The 15,322-nt window shown below is 50.3% G+C and overlaps 1 protein-coding gene across 1 annotated transcript in view; it reads left to right on the top strand.

The window, feature by feature from the left end:
- MGAT4B (alpha-1,3-mannosyl-glycoprotein 4-beta-N-acetylglucosaminyltransferase B) overlaps positions 1–13,237 on the top strand; it is a 95,221-nt gene extending 81,984 nt beyond the window's left edge. The window contains exons 10-15 of the mRNA XM_045026128.1: positions 602–709; positions 2,156–2,349; positions 4,663–4,741; positions 6,523–6,610; positions 9,530–9,642; positions 12,012–13,237. Coding sequence (XP_044882063.1) covers positions 602–709; positions 2,156–2,349; positions 4,663–4,741; positions 6,523–6,610; positions 9,530–9,642; positions 12,012–12,035 — 606 coding nt within the window. The 3' untranslated portion in view covers positions 12,036–13,237. The remainder of the gene's footprint in view (positions 1–601; positions 710–2,155; positions 2,350–4,662; positions 4,742–6,522; positions 6,611–9,529; positions 9,643–12,011) is intronic.
- Positions 13,238–15,322: the final 2,085 nt, after the last annotated feature.

The raw sequence follows: 15,322 nt of genomic DNA, 5'->3' as shown, positions 1-15,322 counted from the left end.
CCTTGTTGGGGTGGTTTGAAATCAGGCCAAACAGCTTTGCCAGAGGAACCAGCAAACTAATAAAAACCCTATCGGAGCTTGTACCCAACTTGCCCAAAGAGAGAGGAGCATTGTTTGGGAGGAAGAGCTAAACCAGCTGAGCGCTCTGCTCTTCAGTCAATGAAGATCCAGGGATTGAAGAAGGGAGGAGCGAAATGAGTTTCCTGGCAAACCAGAGAGGCTGATCTATTTTGTTCCTTTGATATTAACAGCTGAGAATTTAGGGAGGAAAGGCACTGATTAGGCAGACGGTAGAACACACTCGGCAGTGTTGGGTGAGGAGGAGGAGTTTGAAATTTAGGCACTTGGAATTAATAAGAGCATAGGTGCCATTGCTCCTGCTGGTGGACCAGCTCACCGAATCCTTCTGCATAATGAGCTGAAAGTCACTGACAGATTCATCTTACTTGCAAATCAAAAGCAGAGTAAAGGGTGTTTCCCACGGTTCTCTCCCCCATGACCTGACCTGACCTGACCTTTGCTTTCCCCCACTCCTGGTGATCCAGGCGCTCTGCACGACAAAGGCAGAAGCCAGAGTTCTCACAGTGCTTTCTCGTTTCAGAAACATTGTGACAGGCAGAAGGCAAACCTGAGAATCCGCTTCAAGCCCTCACTCTTCCAGCATGTGGGAACCCACTCCTCCTTGGCTGGGAAGATACAGAAATTGAAAGTGAGTATCTGACACCACGGCATCGCATTCTTCCCCCACCCATAAAGATCTCCCTGATGTCAGGCCCTTCTTGCACTCTGGATTCATGTGCACATTTGGAAATCAGATGTGGTGCTTGGAGTTTCATATCTTAATGGCCAGGTTTCCATTTGGGGGTGGAGTAATGCAGCATCTCTGCTCCCCCTTTTGTCTTTTCAACAAGGGACACCTTCAAGCTCAGCAAATTTAAATGAATATTTTAGACACCTGTATTAAACTTCCCCGTCCCTCCTTTCTCCTCCTGTCATCCCTGGACTGCTGGTTGCTAGGTAATCTGTACTAAAAGCTGCTTGTTAATGCTGTGGTGGTTGGTGTAATGCAAATTCAGAGATTCCATTGCATTTCAGTTTTCTAACTTTTTGAGCAGGGGAAGCAGATGCTTCATTCGGGGCATTACAGGCGGAAGGGAGGCACCAGACAGAAGAGGAATGTTTTACTTCCCGAGATAATGACGTTTTTTTAAATGTGTTGGAAGGAAATTGGAATTCAGTCAGGAAACCAGGTCTTGAAGCAGGGCACGTGCCATGACTAAAGAGGTTAGGACACATTCACTAGCCAGGTTTCCCTAATTCCGTTTGTTTGAGTGCATCAGAGCTGCAATGCACTTGAAGAGAGGTTGAGGTTGACTGGTGTTTCCACCCTTCTCCAGAGGCTGGAGGTACTTACTTCACCTTCAGTCTTGAGCATCACAACACAGCGGAGCTTGTAGTGTAACAGCCCTTCTTGTCATGCCGTCGTCATTCCGGGTTGCTGTGTTTTACCTGATCCTTGGTGTTTGTTTTTAGGCAAATTAAGGCTCACTTCTTAACCGTGTAAATTGTATGGCGGGGGAGGGGGACTATTTAAATTTCAACAAAATCCAACTACAAAGGAGTGACACTAATTTTTTTCGTAAAGTATATTATGCAATTAAAAATGTGAGAAGCATGATTTGTACTCAAGTATGGCTCTGTAACTGATACAAAATATCACTTTATATAAATATATGGTATAACCCAGTCATTCTCTGATATAACTCAATCACTGACAAATACTTTGACTCAGGTTAATGAAGACTTTCCTTAGCTTGTGAGATGCTTCAGGCAGGGTTCTGTGTTTGTATGGCACCTACCATTAAGGGGCCTCGGTCCTAATTGGGGCTCCAGTGTGCTACCACAGTGCATATGATGATTTCCCCTTTGCTCCTGGGAATCAGCTCCCCAAAAGAACCCGAGGGCTCTGCTGTTCCCCATGCCCTTTGCAAACCAGCTTCCATCTCACATTCTGTAAATGGTCCATTGATACTTCGGCATTGGGATGGTGGAGCCTTTAATCTGTGTCTCCCTAAAGCTAGAAACCCTATTTATTTCTCATTCAATGAAAGCCGTGTGTGAGACTTCACTCTTGCTTTGCATTGTATGTGTTGAGGACAAAGACTTTGGAAAGCAAGCCCTGCGAAAAGAACATGTCAACCCTCCCGCAGAGGTGAGCACCAGTCTGAAAACCTACCAACACTTTACCTTGGAGAAAGCCTACCTGAGAGAGGACTTCTTCTGGGCATTCACCCCCATGGCAGGAGACTTCATCCGATTCCGATTCTTTAAACCACTCCGCATCGAAAGGTCAGTGTGTTGGGGTGTGCTCAGCGGTGGGGGAAATATACAAAGCTAGGGGCTGAGATGTGCTTCCCTTTTTCTCTCCCCATATTACCCTGATGTTTATCCCAAGTGGTGCAGGCTGCTTCTCTGACTCCATTTTACTTTCCTTTGCATTTAACTAGTTGCTGCCCCGCCCCTCCTTGCAAAGGCAACCCTTTGTCATTTCACTCCTTATCTTAGATGCCTTGATTTTCCTCTCTGGAGTGTTGTCCCTTGTGCCCAAACAGGTGTCTCATCCTGCTGGGTGCAGGGCAGAAACTTGCACACCCTGATTCTAGACTTGGCTTTGCATAGCTCTGACCAATGCCAGGGAAGAGCAGCACAATAATAAAAACAGCTGTAGTCAATACCCTTTTCTGTGTTGCTGGCAGATAACACAGCTCTGTGAATGCATCCTGTCTAAAGGGCGGAGGGTCTCCTGACTCAGTGCAGTTCCCTTGGGGGGCCTTTATAGGAGAATAAAATTGGAACTGAACTGGGGAGAGTAGTTTATGGGTCAGATTTCTTGCTGCCTTGATAGTCAGTAGGAGGAGCCTGACCTTTCTGGGAAACAGTCCTGCCTGGGTTTTTCGTCTCTAAGCATGCCCCAGAGTAAGGCCTTGCTCAACCCCCCGACCACCCTTTCAATCTTCCAGTACCCTGGTAGCAGGTGTTGCAGAAACCCTCTCTCTTTTTGAGGACAAGTAGTGGTATCAATGCTGCTCCTTGGCTTTGCCTACAATATACTTCCCAAATGGTAAGCAAACGTCCATCCCAGAGCCTCCCCTCCCCCGTGAGGCAGGTGTGCACTGTTGTCGCTCTCCCACTTTTGCAGATGAGGGGAAGCTGTGCCAGAGGGCAGGGGTCTAGAGGGACCTGTTTTTCCCGAGAAAGGAACAACTCCTCATCTTCACCTAGCTCTTGTTCAGGCCCAGGATGTGACGGTGTGTGCAGATGTCACTTCACCAAGCCTGGCAGTTTTGTCTTGATCTGGGGTTGAGGCATCTCATCTCTGAGACTCCCAATACACCTGCAGCAATGGTGACATGAAAAACCCCGTATCCAGAAAGTTCATTTTATGAAGCCTGCCCAGAACTCCCGCAGCCCTCCCTCACCCAGAGTTCACTCTGTTACCTCTCAAGTTCATAGACTCAGAGACTTTGTCAGCAGGGACCATTATGATGATCTAGTCTGACCTCCTGCACAACGCAGGCCACAGAATCTCACCCACCCACCCCTGCAACAAACCCCCTAATCTATGTCTGAGCTATTGAAGTCCTCAAATTGTGGTTTGAAGACCTCAAGCTGCAGAGAATCCTCCAGCAAGTGACCCATGCCCCACGCTGCAGAGGAAGGTGAGCCTGACCCCAAATATGGCGATCAGTTAAACCCTGAGCATGTGGGCAAGACTCACCAGCCAGCACCGAGGAAAGAATTCTCTGTAGTAACTCAGATCCCACCCCATCTAACATCCCCTCACAGACCATTGGGCATATTTACCTGCTAATAATCAAAGATCAATTAATTGCCAAAATTAGGCTATCCCATCATACCATCCCCTCCATAAATTTATCAAGCTTAGTCTTGAAGCCAGATATGTCTTTTGCCCCCACTACTCCCCTTGGAAGGCTGTTCCAGAACTTCGCTCCTCTAATGGTTATAAACCTTCTAATTTCAAGTCTAAACTTCCCAATGTCCAGTTTATATCCATTTGTTCTTGTGTCCATGTTGGTACTAAGCTTAAATAATTCCTCTCCCTCCCTGATATTTATCCCTCTGATATATTTATAGAGAGCAATCAGATCTCCCCTCAGCCTTCTTTTGGTTAGGCTAAACACACCAAGCTCTTTGAGTCTCCTTTCATAAGACAGGTTTTCCATTCCTCGGATCATCCTAGTAGCCCGTCTCTGAACCTATTCCAGTTTGAATTAATCCTTCTTAAACATGGGAGACCAGAACTGCACACAACATTCCAGATGAGGTCTCACCAGTGCCTTGTATAACGGTACTAACACCTCCTTATCTTTACTGGAAATACCTCTCATTGGGATGACAACTGCTCCCATACACACTGGAACCCTTCACTTGTAAATGCAATGAAACAATAATCCATAATTAGCTGTTTTTGCATAAAGAGCCATCTCAGTGTCCTCATCGCAATGAAAGCGGCTCTCCATGAGGGTAAAGCTGCCTATTTAGTTCAGACATTCGATAAATCACTCCTGGAAGGAGACATGATGGTCCCCCCACACCTCTAAATCCAGTCAGATTCTTACAGTTTTGGTCTCTGTTACACAGATTCTTCTTCCGCAGTGGCAACATTGAACACCCTGAAGACAAACTCTTCAATACGACTGTGGAGGTTTTGCCCTTCGATGTAAGTTTTGGGGGATCGGGCAGGTGGTTGAGAGTAGAGAGAAGTGGAAGTTTTGCAGGGGGGAATTTAAAATTCTACGGGAAATGTTTAGTAAGTGCACGTGATCTATTGGCTGTGACGTGTTTGCTGGTCCTGCTAGTATCAGACTATTCTGACTTTGCTATTAATAATCATGCCTATTACGGGGGTGCCTTTGGTGCCTATGGTTTGTGTTAGGCGCGCCACAAACACAGAGCAGCAGACAGTCTCTGCAGAGCTTACAGTCTAAACAGATGAGACAGACACCAGTGGGGGGGAAAAGGTCTGGCATGCAAGCAGAGTGATTGCAGCAAATGTCATGTTTGTCCCATGACTTTTTTGCTGGGCATTTGATTTAGTTCCGAGGGGATCAGCTAAACAGACAGACAGATGAAGAGAAAGGAGATGCTGAAGGGAAGTGGGGTGAGGGGGACAGCGCAGGGGAGAAGAGGGTAAGAGGGGCAGGTATTGAATGAAGCTGAAGGGAGGGGCAGGGAGAGGGTTGGAGTAAACAGCCAATCAGCACAGGGTAGAGAAAGTCCCATCAAAACTGTAGAAAGTTTTCTGAGTGTCCAGCGGTCCCTGCTGTGCAGGGGCGGCTCTAGGTATTTTTCCGCCCCAAGCACGGCAGGCAGGCTGCCTTCGGCGGCTTCCCTGCGGGAGGTCCCCGGTCCCGCAGATTCGGCGGCACGCCTGCAGGACCAGCGGACCCTCCACAGGCATGCTGCCGAAGGCAACCTGCCTGCCACCCTCGCGGCGACCGGCAGAGCGCCCCCAGTGGCTTGCCGCCCCAGGCACGCGCTTGGCGTGCTGGTGCCTGGAGCCGCCCCTGCTGCTGTGGCTACTTCTGCAGCTGATCCTACTGCCTGGAGTCTCTGGCTGGCTCCGTTCTGCAGTTTTCCCCCCCAGCCACATGGGGAGGGGAGGCTCTGTCTGAGTTCTAGTGCCGACAGAGAGGGGTAGGGGTCTCCCTTGCATGCTTCTGAGTTGGGGCAAGAGGTGACCCAAGCAGGGCCCCAGTTTATGCTCTTCAGTCCCTGCTTTGGTTGCATCTGCAGCTGCTCCTACCAGCAGGACTTCTGGCTGGTTTCTTGCTGCAGTTGTCCTCAAAGTCACATGGCGGCCTGGTGTTGGATATGTAACTTCTATATAGGTTAAAATTAGACCAGGACCTGCAATCCAAAACCAATCAAATTACAAAGTGGGTGGGAGGGCAGGTAGATTCAGATTTCCCCTATGGTTTTTGTTCCAATTCAGATCAGAAACCATTAGGTACATACTTTCCAGTCCAGATGCCAATGGAATCTTGCAGAACACCTGTTCTCTTGTGATTGTAATCCAGGATCTCATTAGGCTCAGAACAGATGATCTTGTCAGATTTCCACCACTTTGGGATAAAATCTTTCAAGAAGAGCATGTAAAACTACTGTGCTATCTAATCAGAACCCAAAACTTAGTCCTGGCTCATACCCAAAGCCATGGGGTAATCTCCAGGTGCTGCTGCTGCCTGTCTGTAGTGAAGACATAAGCACATGGCAGTAGAGAGACCTCATGGTTTAATACCTCCCCTGTATGTTTTAATATACTATACTTGTGCTTGAAAGGAAAGACCTTACAACAAGTCTACATGTTGCTACAGTGATTTCCTTTGAAAGTTGCAATGCTGTTTGCTTTATGGCTCTGGCTATTAATGCTGTACCCACAGCAGGCTTCCTAAATTCTTGCCACTGGCTTTCTGCAATGACTGTCTGTTTCCCGCGCAGAGTCTCCAGTCAGATAAGGAAGCCCTGCAGGAGGGAAGAGGGACAGCGTTCAAGTACCACAGGACATCAGATGGCTACATACAGATAGGTAAATTACTGGTTCAAGGCGAAAGCTGGCCTGCTGTTTGCTGATAATGCACCACATTTGTTGATCTTCAAATGAATAAAGACCACTAAAAACCTTGCTTGGAATTGATTTGCCTGGAAATGAGATTGAAAGTCAGTCATGTAGAGCAAGTTAGGCTTTTTTTCTCTCCATGAGCCAAAACTTGGATGGGTTTTAATCACAATTCTCCTTTCTGCAGGACGCGCGCTCTCTCTCTCTCTCTCATGTAACAATATAGCAGGATTGAAGCTGATTCCTAGGGCAGGGAAAGAGGAATTGAACAGACCTGAAGGGAATGAACAAAGTTGGTTTTCAGTTAAGCAAAATGCTGTCATGGTGCATTCATTAGTAACTTCCAGCAAGTTTCCTCTCAGCACCAACAGGAGTAGTGTTCAGAGGCCTTGTGCTAGGATCCTTGCTGCTGCTATGTGGCTTTGAGGGTTCCCAAGTGGGGCATTGTTGGAGAGAGCAAAGATTTCACCATGAGGCGAAAATTATAGATGTGATTTTTTTTAAGTCAATTGCACCTTCTTTTTTCTGGTTCTGCTCTGCAGAGCAGACAGTACTGTGGGCTCATGCATACATTGGTGTGGACACCTGGATCAAATACAGCACCTAGGGAGATCCTAGGGCTGGAAAGGTCCCTACAAGAACGATTTCTTCATCACACCTTAAAGAGCAGAAGAAAATCTCTGGAGATGGAGCTCCTTTCTCACAAAGTACAGGCTCCAACTTGTGGTTCAGGGTAGCCAGTGCTGTGTGGGGAATTCCTGTGCTGCTGTTTGCATTCTCGTGGCCTTTGCCACCATACAGACGTGCTCAGGAAAATAAAGGGGCTAAATATTCTCCTTACAGTGTCCTCTTCTCCACGACCCTGTTCAACTTCACACGGTTTAGGTAGATGAATTAAGTCGGGGGTCGGCAACCTATGGCACACGAGTCGATTTTTAATGGCACGCTGCTGCCAGCCAGAGTCCCAGCAGGCAGCAGCCTGTCATTAAAAATCCTGCCCTGCCCAGCCCAGCCTGGCCCGCTCTTCTCCACCCTCCGCTCCTCCCCCAACGTGGGTTCAAGGGACAAGGGGCAGAAGCTTGGTCCTGCCGGCTCCCCTGCCTCTTCCTGTAGTGTGCTGGGTTCCTGCCCTCCTCTGCCTCCCCGTCCCTCCCTCCCTGCCGATCAGCTGATGTCCCTTGTGAGGGAGGGGGTCAGGAAGGAGCAGAGTCAGCGTGCTCGCTGCTCCTGGCGGAGGCAGAGAAGAAGCGGGGGCAGGGCCTTGGGGAAGGGGGTGTGTTGAATAGGAGCATATCCCCTCCGGCCCCCTGCCCTGACACCCCCCGCAGCCCTGCGCACCCCCATGCCCATGCCCTGACCCCTGTGCCCCGCATACACCCAAGCCCCTGCCCTGACCCCTGTACCTCCCTCATACACACCCAGCCCTCTGCTTGACTCCTTCTCACACACCCCATGACCCCAGCCCTGACTCTGGCACCCCCACACATACCCAGCCCCTCCCACCCCCTGCCCTGCCCCGCCCCGCCCCCTGCATCCCCCCTCACATGGCCCCAGCCCTCTGCCCTGACTCTTGCACCCCCACACATACCCAGCCCTCCCTTCACCCTATGCACTCCCCACATCCCCACCCCCACCCTGAGCACCAAATGGGAGCTCCTGCACCCTCACTCACATTCCCACCTGCACCCCTCACACCAAATGGGAGCTGCCCAGGTAAGTGCCCCACACGCAAACCTCCTGCCTCAACCCTGAGCCCCCTCCCTCATTCTAGCTCCTGGCCAGACCCTTCCCCCCCCCAGCCCTGTGCTCGGTTCGCTCCCACCCTCAGCTCAGTGCAGAGAGAGGAAGAGAATGGGCCAGAACCAGGGAGAAGGTAGGTACCCACTGTATGTGGGCAGGGCCGGGATCCCAGAACGGCAGCCGGGATCCCAGCTGGCAGGAGCCGGCGGATGGAACCCTGAGGGGCTCAGCCCGCTGCCGATCTGGGGTCCCAGCCGCTGGCCCCACACAGCCCGCTGCCGGTCTGGGGTTCTGGCTGCTGGACCCTTGCCAGCCGCGGTCCCGGTCGCAGGTCCTGCTCAGCCCGCTGCCAGCCTAGGTGAACAGAACCCCAGACCAGCAGCAGGCTGTGCGGGCTGGTGGCATAAGATCAACATTTTAATTTAATTTTAAATGAAGCTTCTTAAACATTTTGAAAACCTTGTTTATTTTACAACACAACACTAGTTTAGTTATATAATATATAGACTTATAGAGAGAGACCGTCTAAAAAACATTAAAATGTATGACTGGCACGCGACACCTTAAATGAGAGTGACTAAATGAAGACTCGGCACAGCACTGCTGAAAGGTTGCTGACCCCTGCATTAAATGTTAACTTATGAAACACTGCCACCTACTGGCCATGTAGGGCTCTGCATTTCTAGACTTCTGAATCCAGTTTCTTTGGTTGTGAGATGCATCACTTTTTTTTTTAAAGATATTGCTATTCTGGGAAGGGCTTATATTTGACTTCACAATGCCCTGAGTCCCTTTCATTTGAGAGAGTGCAGTGGATCAGTCAGGTAGTTTGGTGCTCTGTGCAAACTAAAAACAATGAGCATGTGCAGTTACCCTCTCACAGGTTCAGTGGTAAGCAACACTTAAATGTTGCAGCTGCTTAAAGAGTAAGAGTGGTTTGTTTGTACAGGGCCATAATCTGTCAAAGGCTCCCAGCGAAGGCCTGGGTTGGTGCTCTGTTAACAGCTACTGGAAAACAAGACTGAAAATGAGACTGCTTGATGCTGAGGGAGCCCTCAGGGGACCGTGTGCTTAGCAGTCTGTCTAAGTTCAGTTCAGCTGCTCTTGGGAGGATATTCTACCCCAGACCTGTCTGCTTTTCTCCATCAGGCTCCTTTTCTAAGGGTGTTGCAGAAGGAGAAGTGGACCCTTCATTTGGGCCTCTAGAAGCCATCCGTCTGGTCATCCAGACTGATTCTCCAGTGTGGATCATCTTGAGTGAGGTAACCTGTTTTTCTGGCTTAAAAAAAGCAACTTCGGTCTGGACAGTGCCTTCCGCCAGCCTGGAACAGACAGAACCCCTCTCCGCCCCCTGAATTCTTCCCACGCAGGCGGAATAGATATCAGGGTAAAATGGGTGGGGGGGATTTTGAGTTCTCCTTGAAGGGAGAGGGGAGAAGAATGAAAAGGCCACTCACCCTGTTGAATCCAGAGTCCCTGGTCTTAGCAGCACAATCCTGCTCCCATGAAAGCTAATGGAAAAGCTCCCCTGGATGTCCATGGGGAGCAGAATAGGCCGCTAAGTGGCAATGCATTTTGTATAGAACTTTTAATATAAAGCTGAACCTTGGGGTTCTAGTGAGTTGCACAGAGGGACTGTTACTTGAGTTGGGGCGAGTGCTCTCCTGGCAATGTGACTGTTGTTAAAACCAGTCCTTTGGAGAAAGGAATAGGTGCTTACCCCTTACTACTGGCCAGACAGCTGAGAAGGGAGAAAATGGGCTTGTACAAGGAATGTTTAAACATCACAAGTATTTTTTTAAACATTAATTAAATTCTTGATAGTGTCCTTTCAAACCCACCACAGTTCTAATAGCCCAGGGGTCGACAACCAATGGCACACGTGCCGATTTTTTAATGGCACGCTGCTGCCTGCCGGGGTCCCGGCCGCCAGCCCTGCTCAGCCCGCTGCTGAACTCAGGCCGGCAGCAGGCAGCAGCGTGCCATTAAAAATCCTGCCCGGCCCAGCCTGCTCTTCTCCGTCCCCCACCCCCCGCTCTCTCCTGCAGGGGCAGGAGGCAGAAGCTTGGTCCTGCCGGCTGCTGCTGCAGGGCAGCCTCCACCAGCTGAAAGCTCCCTCCTCCCCCACCTCTTCCCCCAGTGTGCTGGGTTCCTGCCCCTCCTCCTCTCCCTCCCTGCGGCAGAACAGCTGATGGCCCTGGAGACGGAGGGGGAGAAGCGGAGTCGGAACCGCAGCCGCAGCGTGCTCGCTGCTCCGGAGGAAGAGGCGGGGACGGGGACTTGGGGAAGGAGGGTGGAATCAGGGCATATCCCCTCCAGCCCCCTGCTGTGACCTGCTCAGGCCAGGGGGTTGGGAGCATCCCCATGACTCCATCCCACCCCCGAACCTCCTGCCCTGACCCCCTCACACACACACAGCCCCCTGCCCTGACTCCTGAACCCCCAGCCCTCTGCCCTGACCCCTTCCCCCTCACACACAGCCCACTGCCCTGACCCCTGCACCCCCGCCACGACCCCAGCCCTGATTCTAGCACCCCACACTCCATGCCCTGACTCCTTCACCCCCCCACATCGCCACCCCCACCCTGAGCACCAAACAGAAGCTCCTGCACCCACCCCCCCATTCCCACCTGCACCCCTCACACCAAATGGGAGCTGCTTCAGACCTAAACCTCCTGCCCCAACCCTGAGCCCCAGCCCTCATTCTGGCTCCTGGCCAGACCCTACACCCTATGCTCAATGCACTCCCACCCTCCGCTCAGTGCAGAGAGAGGAAGAGAATGGGCCAGAACCAGGGCGAAGGTAGGTACCCACTGTATGTGGGCAGGGCCGGGACCCCAGACTGGCCGCGGACTGAGCGGGGCCGGGACCCTGGCTGGCAGGACCTGGCGGATGGAACCCCAGACCGGCAGCAGGCTGAGCCCCCCACTGCCAGTCTGGGGTTCTGGCTGCCGGACCCTTGCCAGCCGGGGTCCTGGCCGCAGGCCCCGCTCAGCCCGCTGCCAGCCTAGGTGAACTGAACTCCAGGCCGGCAGCGGGCATAAGCTGAGCATTTTAATTTAATTTTAAATGAAGCTTCTTAAACATTTTTAAAACCTTGTTTACTTTACATACGACAATAGTTTAGTTATATAATATATAGACTTATAAAGAGAGACCTTCTAAAAAACATTAAAATGTATGACTGGCACGCGAAACCTTAAAGTGAATAAATGAAGACTCGGCACAGCACTGCTGAAAGGCTGCCGACCCCTGTAATAGCCCGAGGGTCAGGGGATTTGGCTTTTTCTGCCCTCTAACATCATTTGTGTCCTGCAAATGGGGCTGTCCCCTTGCTTGCTGGTCCCCACACTAGCATCGTTAAGTAAGGGGTGTGTGTGCACTGCCCTTTGAAGACTAGTCGCGGGCTGCAGTCACGTGATCTGGAATCACCTCAAGATGGTGTCTTGTCAGCAACAAGTTAGCAAAAGAAACCCACCCTCATTCTAATACCCTTCATAGGCGTCTTCACCTTTGTGTCCTCTCTCCCTGCTAGCGTGGGAACTGCCTGGAAGTTTTGTACCTGAGGAAGTGCCCTACCCTGAGGCCTTTTGCTTCCTGTCTCTTATTCTCCCCCATTCTATCTTTTCAGATTTTTCTGAAAAAAGCAGAATGAAATTCCCAGGACGAAGGGTGGATGCACAAAGGAGTTGCTCAGTCTCTTTCCCTAATCTTCCGCTCCTTTTTATTCCCTTCCCCCAGTCTGCAAACAGTGTGAAAGTGTTGCATGCAGAGCACCACCACTTGCTGCAAGCCAGGAAGAAAAAAAAATCTGTGGTCAAAATACACAGATCCTGGCAAGCTCTGCGACAGACTACATGGAGGGGAAACCTTTCCGTAGGTGGGTGCTGGCTGGAATTAAACAGGATAACACCAGTGCCCGCACTGGCACATGTTGGCTGCAGCTGACTTTGCGGGGGGTGGTCATACTGTCCGCTCTTGCTGTATAGAGACCAAGGGAAAATGATCCTAGTTTAAAGGTTTGGTTTGTTCCCCTGGGCGAGGACCACACTCTCACTCATCCTCTCAGGGATGTGGCTCCCTGAATGTAGCGGTTGGGTCAGACTACAGCACGGTTTGGCATGCTTACAGAACGAAGGATCTAACGAGCAAGAAGGCCAAACGTATCTTCAGCCCAGGAAAGGGCAGACCCTGGCTATGGTGGGTGGGTGGGGGGCATGGTAGCCCTATTGCCAGAGCAGTGGAGAGGGACAGTTTTTTGGCTCTGAGCGACTGAATTCCCCTTACCAACTGCAGAGCAGGGTTGAGGTGTATTGGGGAAAACAATCACAGCTTGAATCACTTCATTTCCCCTTGCCCCAGCAAAAGGCAGTTCCTCCAGGACTACAGCTGAGGATTAAGAGAGCAGGAAGATGGAGATCTCCTCTTGGTCCAGGAAGGGTCATGGTTCTGCCAGAGGGGATTACGTATATCGGAATGGCAGGGAAATACTAAACCACACTGTGCCTGCCAGGGTTGAACATGGCCCCTGAATAAAACTTATGTTGAAGGCCCCAGAGTCTTCACGCCTTGAGATTTTGAGTGCAAAATCCATCTTTTTAATAAATATTTCAGTTACTGGTTGATGTGAATTTTGAAAATAAGTAGCCCAGTTCTAAAATGGTAGGGAGTCATGTAATTTCTCAGAAGTTTTTTCTGAAATCCCAATGTCTCTTCAGCTATACACTGGAATGCATAATACTACTTTAATGTGCTGTATTTTTTATTATTGGATACATTTGATTTTTCAAGTACATCTCTATATAAATATATATTAAAAATAATGTGCACTGTAATAAAGTTTAATTAAATTTAAAAGCCTTGCCCTTGTCTTCGCTCAGGTTTCAACTTTCTAGCAAGAGGCTCTTCATATTTAACTTGCAGATTGTAAAATTGCTTTCCCTTTCCATGGCTAAGCAGTGTAACTGTTGAATAGGGTTATAAATTAACCAAGGCAGTGCTGCTCGTGGCACCGGTGCCAGATCCAGGGGCCCTGCTTTTACTGGCAGGTTGCTGTAATTGCATAACTGAACAGACTGTACTGCAGCTCTGCATATACTAGGAAAAGGAACCATTGCTAAACTCACTCATTGTAATATATGACACGTAAAATGTGCCTTTTTTTTTCCTTAATAGTCTACTATTGACAAGGACCACCTGATGCTGAAAATCTCCTCAGTGGCTCTGTATCCAAGTAGAGGGGCTTAATTCCTCCCTCCTCAATTCCTTTTTTAAAACCAATGCAAGTTTCTGTTGGGTTAGGAGAGAGCCTTTCTTTGAATGGCCTTTGCATTTAAAGTGTGGTTATAAAAGAAGAAAATTGCTAAAGTTCTGTGTGTTCCTCCCCTCCAAACCAGTATATCTAAAGCTGTACGTTTGGGAAAGTCTCTCTCCACCTTTTCTGGCTATTTTCTGTCTCCACTCACCAACTGTGTATGCAGTGCACCCTTGGACTGTCCTATGACAAATGCATTGACTCTTAGAGCAGAAAACCTGTGTATGATTCCCATTGCACAGGTAAGTGCAGCAACAAGTAACTACAACGGAGTAAAAATGTTAAATTTTTGAGGCAGCTTGTAGTTCAGCAAAGGTCAGCAACATTAGGTGGATGAAAAATTTGACAAGGCCATGTCTGCAGGTGCAAGTTCTGAGCAGTGTTAACTGAGACTTGCTTAATCCAACCCACCAGCATAATTAAAGTCTATCTTCAGAGGACCCAAAGGAGGGTAGAACTGTCACAGGCTCTTTCCTGAGATATGGTGGGTACTGCTCATTTAGCAGCTTTCTCACTCCATAGGTTGTACCGAAAGATCCACAATTCTGTCAGACAAAGTTTAGGTTCTTGCAAACATCAGATCTACCTCAGTCCAGGGCTATGCAATATTAGCAAGATAGACTCTCTAGGCCAGTGCTCACCAACCCGTCGATTGCGCTCGACTGGTCCGTCCTGGAGCCTCTCCCAGTCAGTTGTGAGCGCCGGAATCCGCCAAGCGTGGCCCCGGGGTAGGGGGAGCAGGGGTCTCCGTGCACTGCTCCTGCCTGCAAGAACTGCCCCCACAGCTCCCATTGGCCGGGAACAGGGAACTGTGCAGGGTGCCTGCAGAGAGGGGTAGCCCGCGGAGCCATGTTGGTCCCTTCCAGGATCGGTGAGGGGTCACGGCTGCCAAAGTACGTGCCACCCCCTTCAATGGGCAGGTTCTGAATGGCTCTGTAGCATTAAGACCAGGCGTGGTACGAGTACAGCAGACCCAGCATTTCTCTTCCTGCAGCCTCCCAGAGCCACCCTCAAATACCCCCTCCTGCACCCCCAGCCCTGAGCCCCCTCCCAGAGCCAGCACCCCATACCCCTCCTGCACCCCAACATGCTGCCCCAGCCCAAAGCTTGCACCTCTCACCCCCTCCTGCACCCCAACTCCTCCCGCCACAGGCTCAGCCCGGAGCCCCCTCCCACACTGCGAATGCCCCAGTCCAGAAAAAGTGAGTGGGGGGGGGGTGACCGAGGGGATGGAGGGAGTGGGGCAGGGCTTTGGGGAAGGAGTGGGGTAGATCCTGGATTGCCCTTAAATTCCCTTGGGCGTAAAAACACTGGAGCCCACTGCTCTAGGCTAAAGACTGTGACAGCTCTTGGTTTGGCCATGGAAATTAAGGCTCATCGTTTTCAGTTATTGTTGCGCTTTGAGTGCCCAGTTCGATTGCTGGGCTCTCCTTTGTTGAAGTTTGGGGTGCTCCTAGCAGCTTAGGTGCCCAATGCCACAAGCCATTAGAAAAACATGGGCCTAACAGCGTTTAAAGTATTATCTGAACAAATGCCCTAGAAACACGTGGTCTAGACCTCGCCTCCCACTAGGTTTACTGATCCTCTATTGAAGTACTGCTACCTGCTGCATAGAAGAAACAGTTGAG

This window comes from Mauremys mutica, chromosome 8, assembly GCF_020497125.1.
Source record: "Mauremys mutica isolate MM-2020 ecotype Southern chromosome 8, ASM2049712v1, whole genome shotgun sequence".
Taxonomy (NCBI): Eukaryota; Metazoa; Chordata; order Testudines; family Geoemydidae; genus Mauremys; species Mauremys mutica.
This window is presented reverse-complemented; position numbering and strand designations above follow the sequence as displayed.